Genomic DNA, 10,310 nt, shown 5'->3' on the forward strand with positions numbered 1-10,310 from the left:
TGTAAGTTCTGGACAACAGACATAAAAGATATATTGTTCCGTTACATTAGAAAAGACTTTCACAAAGTTAGATTATGAACAGAAAGAAGACTGGAGCAATATTAATATACCAACAACTGTGATACAAAAAAGAGAAGCAGACAAGATTGGACAACAAATCAGACAGGCATCTAGGCAAAGAATGTTGAGATTACAGGGAGCAAAAAAACTGTTTAATAATGCATAAAGAGAGATTAATGTGATCTGTGGCTGTACAATATAATTTTTAAATCAATCATCTGATCCCTTCTCTTTATTATATTAGGTCAAGGACCACCTCCAGGGCACCTCCCACCAGGCCACCCTGGCCTGGCTAGCGGTCCAGCCTCTGATCTCAGCAACAGCAGCAGCACTCACGGATACCCTGATTTTCCACCGAGTCCTGACTCCTGGCTGGGCGAAGTCGGATCAGCACCCCCACCAGGTCCACCGGGGCCACCTGCACCGCAGCCGTACTGACCCCGCCACCCTACTGCCAGGCATCGGCCTGCATCCTAGTGACTGTCTAATGAGAGTGGAAAGCTGCACAGTTGATTCCTGCACAGACTGTTATTAAATTGCATTAAGTTGTCTATTGGGCTAAGATTGCAGGAATATTTCAGCTACTATCTCTGGGTTGTGGAAAGTGGTGTACACTTCTGTATAATAGACACTGTACCCTAAAATTCGTGTGGATGGAACACTAAGAATTTTTATTTATTTCCTTTGGCTGTGGTGCACCATGCAGCAGATAACTAATTTTGTGAATACCACATCTGGCACACAATTCACTGTATATTTCCACTTTATCAGATGCCATATTTGCTGTAACAATTTTTTGAAACAACATAGTTTTGGTGTCAATAGCAACAATGGCTCTAAATTTTGATGTGACTTTGTCCTAATACTGTTCCATTATTCATCAAAAGATATAGATATTTTTCAGTAAGAAGAAGTTTCATTTCAACTGACTTGTTTTGCTTAGTTCTTGGTGCTCTTCACAATAGCACAATAGACATTTTATTGGAAGTGTATTAAAACAATTATTCCACATAACTCTATCGCAAAATGCCTTAAATGAGGACATGGATTTCCACTGTTTGTCTGTTTTTAGTTGTGCGCTTGTTCATACAGTGTGTTATAAAACTATTCATTTCAAATCCGGTACACAAAGCTTATCAGACAAGAAATGAATTTTTGTAAACACTGCTAAACAGAAAACAAAATTTATTGACAGGTTTTAGAATTGATTCCAGTCTTGGTGTTGATTACTAATGAGTACTTCCAGGGAAGGTTAAAGAAGCAAACAGAAACATTTCAGAGAAAATAGCAAGTTAGTTAACTACCATGTGACTGGGGATGTGATTTAGTACCAAAAATTAGAGAACAAATCTGAATGTGAATAATAGATATATTTCTCAACAAAACTGGAATTATCACCATCAAAGAGAAAGTGCTTTGTCAAAAAAACAGAACAGTTACCTAACTAATGACAAATGTAAAAAAGACAAAGTTCAGCAAGAAAGTGATAGACTAACATCATTGATCGCAGAGTAACACAATACAATTCAAAATTACAGAAAAACACATCTGTATATTTGTAACAGTCCTTTGTTTATCCTACATCCTTCATTCTGCATACAGTTTAGTTTTTGTCTAGCTGCAGACTTTCTACCTATACAAGCATACAGAGTTCTCCTTTAAGAGTAACTATGTACCGTATATTACTGTTACAACATCAAATTTGTTTCCTTTCTGATTATCCAGATGTTATACATGGTAGAGACATCATTCTCTTTGATGACATCCTCTCCTCATGTATACAGATTTGTCTCCTAACAACCTCTTCTCGGAATGTCCCTTTTTTTGCACTGTTTCCTTTATTCCATATTTTTCTATACAGACACTTGACTAACATGATTCCTCACATTCTGTTTAAAGATCCTATTGCTCACTATTCTGAAATTGATTACAATAGAATAAAAACCTCACAATCAAGTTACATATTAAATCAGAAATGAAGCTAAATAAAATTACACCAGTACAAAAATCATTATACACTTGAACTGCTGATAACTCTGACTGAAATTTCTAAGTTAGTCTTAAATTTGTGAGCCATTAAGCTAGAGGCCAGAGGTATTATCTTGTCAGAATCATTAATGAAGATATAATCAATGGAATATTTTATTACTGAAGTAAGTGGACAAAGCAGCAATATCTTTTATCATCCATGTCTCCCTAACAAGTTGACAGTATAGGAAATATATCTTGTGACCACAGTTATAGTACATCTTGTGTTTCCTGACTTTACATGTTCAACATTATCAAAAAGAAAATATGTCAAGTTTTTGTGTGGCAGATGTTTTAATTTTCCTTTTCCAGGAACAAACAAAACACATCATGTATAGAGAAACATTGATCTAGTTTTACATTTAATCTTCCATAGAACTCAAAGATGAAGTTTATAGGCAGAAAATTCTTAACAATCCACAAGAATTGTCACTAACTCCCAAAAGAATTTACAGCAATAGTATAAACAGCTGTTACAAATTTAAAATATTTTGGCATCTGTGAAAGAAATTATGCAGTTGATGTTCATTAAACATAATTGTAATCACTGAGTGAAATAACAAAGTATGATGTGTGAATAGTAGAGAGGAAGCATTATTACTACAGGTAGAAAGTGCTCCTCCAATGACACTTGGTTTATATTTGACACAAAGAACTGGCTAAATTACAGTGTGTTTTAAAGTTATGAACTATGTTGAACTACAATAACAACTTTAAGTGTTTGAAATGTGATAAACTTCAAGTTTTAAATGAGAAAGTGAAATTTTGGTGAAATTACACATACAATTGTGGTATTTAGAACAAACTAGTCTAAATGTATTCCTAATTATTATAATGTAAGAATGAGTGAAACATGAACATCCTTTGGATACTTCATTGTCATGTATAATACAAAATATTTTGCACCTTTCTGTTTACATATGTATTTGCAAACATCATGACACTGTAGTGATGTCCTACAGTTGAAACAAATCATCACTCCTGCAATTTCAAATAGAGCATTAGCCTTATGGCAATAGTCATTTTGCATCATAGGACAGTTGATTTCAGTTATTCTAAAGAAGTTTTTCCAGTTACACTAAAGAATGTGAATAAAGTCTATGTAAGCGGGCAGAAATGCCAATTTTCAAACAACTGCTTGTCCAAAGATATTATTCTAGTCATACTATAATAAAAATTATGTTAATTTTTATTCAATATATAAATTATTTGAATTGAAAAGAGTTATTTTTTATTCATTAACTCCTTATTGTACCTTGAAGCAATGTATTAAGGAAGGTGACTGTAACTAACAGCAAAGAAATGACGAGGAGAAATATTATTCATGTATTTTCTTATTTTAAGGCTTGTGCAAACTGACAGTCATGATATGGTGATGAAATATTCATTCATACTATGATGTAAATAGAAAATTGTTAGCAAAAGAACTCGATCAGGAGCCCAACTTTAACTAACGTGTATTATACTTGCCAGAGCTATTGCATATATATTTCATTTAGGTCAAGAGTACAGCATTTCTGAAAAATAGCATATGGGGATAATTTGATATTTCAACCTGCATCTCAAATTTTTTTTTTGATGGTGATAAAATGAAAAAAACAAAAGATCTGATCTCATACCAGCTGGTACAATTTCATTGTGATTCACAATTATTTCCCTTACATATAGACACATAAGCCTGAAGTCATGGGAACTAGAACTGTTGACTTATAAACCAGCCTCTTCATAGGTCACTGGAATAGAGCTTCTGTGGAGTTCCAGCACAAATTCAACTTATTGACGACTTAGTTGTATGTGTATCAGCAATATTATGAAAAGGATAGATCTATATTCACCATAAAGGTGGCTTGTTGAGTTACAGAAAAGCATAGAAAAAAATTGTACAAACATTCACACAAATAAAAACGTCTCACACAAACTTGACTGCTGCCTCTGTCCTCTCCAGAGTGGCTGAGACAGCAGTCATGTGTCCATGAGACTTGCTTGCTTGAGTGAATGTGTTTTCTTTTCTGAAGAAGGCTTTGACCAAAAGGTCAATGTGTAACAGTCTTTTCACTGTGCTGGACAGCAGCTCAACCTCATGTTTATCTACATCTACATCTACATCTACATTTATACTCCACAAGCCACCCAACGGTGTGTGGCGGAGGGCACTTTACATGCCACTGTCATTACCTCCCTTTCCTGTTCCAGTCGCGTATGGTTCGCGGGAAGAACGACTGTCTGAAAGCCTCCGTGCGCGCTCTAATCTCTCTAATTTACATTCGTGATCTCCTTGGGAGGTATAAGTAGAGGGAAGCAATATATTCGATACCTCATCCAGAAACGCACCCTCTCGAAACCTGGCGAGCAAGCTACACCGCGATGCAGAGCACCTCTCTTGCAGAGTCTGCCACTTGAGTTTATTAAACATCTCCGTAACGCTATCACGGTTACCAAATAACCCTGTGACAAAACGCGCCGCTCTTCTTTGGATCTTCTCTATCTCCTCCGTCAGACCGATCTGGTACGGATCCCACACTGATGAGCAATACTCAAGTATAGGTCGAACGAGTGTTTTGTAAGCCACCTCCTTTGTTGATGGACTACATTTTCTAAGCACTCTCCCAATGAATCTCAACCTGGTACCCGCCTTACCAACAATTAATTTTATATGATCATTCCACTTCAAATCGTTCCGCACGCATACTCCCAGATATTTTACAGAAGTAACTGCTACCAGTGTTTGTTCCGCTATCATATAATCATACAATAAAGGATCCTTCTTTCTATGTATTCGCAATACATTACATTTGTCTATGTTAAGGGTCAGTTGCCACTCCCTGCACCAAGTGCCTATCCGCTGCAGATCTTCCTGTATTTCGCTACAATTTTCTAATGCTGCAACTTCTCTGTATACTACAGCATCATCCGCGAAAAGCCGCATGGAACTTCCGACACTATCTACTAGGTCATTTATATATATTGTGAACAGCAATGGTCCCATAACACTCCCCTGTGGCATGCCAGAGGTTACTTTAACGTCTGTGGACGTCTCTCCATTGATAACAACATGCTGTGTTCTGTTTGCTAAAAACTCTTCAATCCAGCTACACAGCTGGTCTGATATTCCATAGGCTCTTACTTTGTTTATCAGGCGACAGTGTGGAACTGTATCGAACGCCTTCCGGAAGTCAAGAAAAATAGCGTCTACCTGGGAGCCTGTATCTAATGTTTTCTGGGTCTCATGAACAAATAAAGCGAGTTGGGTCTCACACGATTGCTGTTTCCAGAATCCATGTTGATTCCTACATAGTAGATTCTGGGTTTCCAAAAACGACATGATACTCGAGCAAAAAACATGTTCTAAAATTCTACAACAGATCGACGTCAGAGATATAGGTCTATAGTTTTGCGCATCTGCTCGACGACCCTTCTTGAAGACTGGGACTATCTGTGCTCTTTTCCAATCATTTGGAACCCTCCATTCCTCTAGAGACTTGCGGTACACGGCTGTTAGAAGGGGGGCAAGTTCTTTCGCGTACTCTGTGTAGAATCGAATTGGTATCCCGTCAGGTCCAGTGGACTTTCCTCTGTTGAGTGATTCCAGTTGCTTTTCTATTCCTTGGACACTTATTTCGATGTCAGCGATTTTTTCGTTTGTGCGAGGATTTAGAGAAGGAACTGCAGTGCGGTCTTCCTCTGTGAAACAGCTTTGGAAAAAGGTGTTTAGTATTTCAGCTTTACGCGTGTCATCCTCTGTTTCAATGCCATCATCATCCCGTAGTGTCTGGATATGCTGTTTCGAGCCACTTATTGATTTAACGTAAGACCAGAACTTCCTAGGATTTTCTGTCAAGTCGGTACATAGAATTTTACTTTCGAATTCACTGAACGCTTCAAGCATAGCCCTCCTTACGCTAACTTTGACATCTTTTAGCTTCAGTTTGTCTGAGAGGTTTTGGCTGCGTTTAAACTTGGAGTGGAGCTCTCTTTGCTTTCGCAGTAGTTTCCTAACTTTGTTGTTGTACCACGGTGGGTTTTTCCCATCCCTCACAGTTTTACTCGGCACGAGTCGGTTCTCTGTTTAATTGCTTGAGGTAATTTTCGGATAGTGCATTCAGTATAATGTCACTCGATGCTCTGTCCCTACCACCCGTCCTAAACATCTGAGTGTCCCAGTCTATATCTGCTAAATTGAAATCTCCACCTAAGACTATAACATGCTGAGAAAATTTATGTGAAATGTATTCCAAATTTTCTCTCAGTTGTTCTGCCACTAATGCTGCTGAGTCAGGAGGTCGGTAAAAGGAGCCAATTATTAACCTAGTTCGGTTGTTGAGTGTAACCTCCACCCATAATAATTCACAGGAACTATCCACTTCTACTTCACTACAGGATAAACTACTACTAACAGCAATGAACACTCCACCACCGGTTGCATGCAATCTATCCTTTCAAAACACCGTCTGTACCTTTGTAGAAATTTCGGCAGAATTTATCTCTGGCTTAAGCCAGCTTTCTGTACCTATAACGATTTCAGCTTCGGTGCTTTCTATCAGCGCTTGAAGTTCTGGTACTTTACCAATGCAGCTTCGACAGTTGACAATTACAATACCGATTGCTGCTTGGTCCCCGCATGTCCTGACTTTGCCCCGCACCCGTTGAGGCTGTTGCCCTTTCTGTACTTGCCCAAGGCCATCTAACCTAAAAAACCGCCCAGCCCATGCCACACAACCCCTGCTACCCGTGTAGCCACTTGTTGCGTGTAGTGGACTCCTGACCTATCCAGCGGAACCCGAAACCCCACCACCCTATGGCGCAAGTCGAGGAATCTGCAGCCCACACGGTCGCAGAACCGTCTCAGCCTCTGATTCAGACCCTCCACGCGGCTCTGTACCAAAGGTCCGCAGTCAGTCCTGTCGACGATGCTGCAGATGGTGAGCTCTGCTTTCATCCCGCTAGTGAGACTGGCAGTCTTCACCAAATCAGATAGCCACCGGAAGCCAGAGAGGATTTCCTCCGATCCATAGCGACACACATCATTGGTGCCAACATGAGCGACCACCTGCAGATGGGTGCACCCTGTACCCTTCATGGCATCTGGAAGGACCCTTTCCACATCTGGAATGACTCTCCCCGGTATGCACACGGAGTGCACATTGGTTTTCTTCCCCTCTCTTGCTGCCATTTCCCTAAGGGGCCCCATTACGCACCTGATGTTGGAGCTCCCAACTACCAGTAAGCCCACCCTCTGCGACTGCCCGGATCTTGCAGACTGAGGGGCAACCTCTGGAACAGGACAAGCAGCCATGTCAGGCCGAAGATCAGTATCAGCCTGAGACAGAGCCTGAAACCGGTTCGTCAGACAAACTGGAGAGGCTTTCCATTCAGCCCTCCGGAATGTCTTTCGCCCCCTGCCACACCTTGAGACGACCTCCCACTCTACCACAGGTGAGGGATCAGCCTCAATGCGGGCAGTATCCCAGGCAACCACAGTCGTAGTCCGATCAGGGGATGCGTGGGACGAGCTGGCCGTCCCCGACAAACCCCCATCCGGACCCCCACAGTGATGCCCATTGGCAACAGCCTCAAGCTGTGAGACCGAAGCCAACACTGCCTGAAGCTGCCTGCATCCGAACACAGCAGTTGCAGTCCCTATCCATGCTAAAAACTGTTTTGCAAAGAATGTCTGAACTAATCTACAGAGAGCGCAAACAAATCAACAAAATTTAAACGGTTATTAAAATACAAGATTGCCTAGTAAATGCAGTAATGCTGCTACTTGCACACTGCTGACACTGCTCGGCAGCGGAAGGAGACTATGCGAATTTACACTATTCAGGTACTAAAATGCGATGCTACACTCTCAAATACTATAATACGCCCGAAATTTATGAATTAAACAATGCAAGTACCAAAAACACACAAAGAAATTAAGAATTAAACTATGTAACAAATGAGTGAGCTAGGAGTATACGACTTGCTGCTCAGCTGCTTATCCAACGGCGGCAGGGAGCACACTGACTGCGACCAACCGACACTGGCCGTTCAAAACAAAAACAGAAGACTAACGACTACGCGAATTTACACTATTCAGGTACTAAAATGCGATGCTACAACTCTCAAATACTATAATACGCCCAAAATTTATGAATTAAACAATGCAAGTACCAAAAACACGCAAAGAAATTAAGAATTAAACTATGTAACAAATGAATGAGCTAGGAGTATACGACTTGCTGCTCAGCTGCTTATCCAACGGCGGCAGGGAGTAACAGTCTATCCATTTAATAATATTGTTGATACTTGTATGTGTGACACATCTGCACTCTCAAAGTTTCCTGCCATACCTAATTTGCTTTCCTCAGACAAGATTTTCTTGATTCTCCTCTGATTTTTGAGATGCTCTCTTTATGGTAACTAGCAAGTAATTGAAGGCCACATTAAATTCACACAACCACCAGAATCTGTATCTTTTTCTATAACTTTTCCTTAAATATTCTCCTCATTAGTGCAAGCAGAAACTTTGGAAGTCACTCTGAAACTAATGCCACTAATTTATTTTCATGGAAACTAGAACAGATCCAAAGGCATAGTAACATTCTTAAATAGATAATATTTCTACCACATACTCTCACTTTTTCCACATAGGTACCAACATTTGTAATGCAAAATATTGTCACTTTTTCTATGTATGTACCACCATTTGTAATGCAAAATACTCTCACTTTTTCCACATTGGCAGCTTGTAATGCACTTTTGCCAAATATGAACAAAGTCCTGCATGATATACTCATAAAATCTTGTACCAGCTGAGGCTAGCCACTGTGTTACAGCTTTCACAGCAGCATCTGAGCCTGGAAAATATTGGCTGTGTAATCCATCTTTCATAAACTCGAAGAGATTTAAGTCTACAGATGCTAAATCAGGACCATACAGTGGATGCTGTAGGAAAATTGCTCACAAATAAATAGATTTTGGTGTTGTGACTATAGCCTAATTTTAAACCTTTACCAAATGTCAAAAACACCTCTCACAACACTATGCTATTCTGGCCAGGAATCTATTAATTAGTTTCTGCATTTAAATTAAATCTAATTCAGTCACTGCTGAGAAAGGCTGTACATTTCATTCAGAGTAGGCCTTCATACCTGTCTAATTTATACCTCATTTACATGATGTTCTTTATATGTTTGAGAAGAATTTTTTCCATGGGTTATTACTTACCTTTGCAGCCAGTCTCATGTTACCTATGCACCATCATGTCACAATGAGCCCTATCAGTAGTTAAAATTAGTACATCAGTCACTTGTACATTATTATTTTGATCATCTCACAAACACAGAATGTTCCTCTCTACATTGCTATAAATATTATGAAGCTTCATGTGAAATAAATTAGCATAAGTGAAAATTAATATAGATTACAAGCAATATTCTTCTGCAAAGCAAGCACTGAACATGGCAGCTCCATCATTACTACCTACATGAGTACGTGAACCACCATAACACATTCTAGACGCACTGGCACTTAAGATTCTATTAGTGGCAAACAGCTCCTCATAAGTTACTAAATTTCAGCCACATTCTCCACCTGATTACACTGTGATGTCTTCACTTACCAATAGCTATATTTTGCAAGCTTTAATTTTCTTTTTCCCCCTACTTTTTCCCCTTCTGTTGTCTGCTTCTTTTGGTTTCCATCATGAAGAAATACTGATACGAATTTGGAATGGGTCAAGGTGTAAGTTAACAAAATGAAGCAATATTAGAAACTGTGTTAATAATTAATGATCATGAAATTATTGTCAGCTATTTGTGCTTTCTCAGGTCAATATTTAATACTATAAAAATAGCAAGAAAAATTACTACTTTTAAAAGTCATTTACACTAAGTATTTGGTGCGTATTCTACACTGTTTGCTTCTTGTTTAAATGACTGCACAAATACACGTGAAGAATAACTATTGTCTACATATTTTAGGAATAGAAGGCAGCTTACAATGTGCATTGTTACATATTCAAATTGTAGGGAGCTTCAGTTATTGTGTACAGATATTTACACAATTTTTAAAGAACTGCTTCATAAGTTACATTTTTAATTATATTTGGATTTTATAGGAGCTCTCAGTACCTTATATTAGATGTTGTGAGAGCTTTTTGAAGATCTTTCCAGAAAACAGGTCCTCATTATAAACTTTAGATAAAAAGAGGCAAAATTTTCACAAAAATTGTTTTTGCG

At 39.0% G+C, this 10,310-nt stretch overlaps 1 protein-coding gene across 1 annotated transcript in view; it reads left to right on the forward strand.

Moving 5' to 3' along the window:
* LOC124799121 (LIM/homeobox protein Lhx3) overlaps positions 1 to 3,303 on the forward strand; it is a 202,566-nt gene extending 199,263 nt beyond the window's left edge. Inside the window, exon 7 of the mRNA XM_047262658.1 lies at positions 305 to 3,303. Within this exon, the coding sequence (XP_047118614.1) occupies positions 305 to 498 (194 nt within the window). The 3' untranslated portion in view covers positions 499 to 3,303. The remainder of the gene's footprint in view (positions 1 to 304) is intronic.
* Positions 3,304 to 10,310: the final 7,007 nt, after the last annotated feature.

This window comes from Schistocerca piceifrons, chromosome 5 (genome assembly GCF_021461385.2).
Source record: "Schistocerca piceifrons isolate TAMUIC-IGC-003096 chromosome 5, iqSchPice1.1, whole genome shotgun sequence".
Classification (NCBI taxonomy): Eukaryota; Metazoa; Arthropoda; class Insecta; order Orthoptera; family Acrididae; genus Schistocerca; species Schistocerca piceifrons.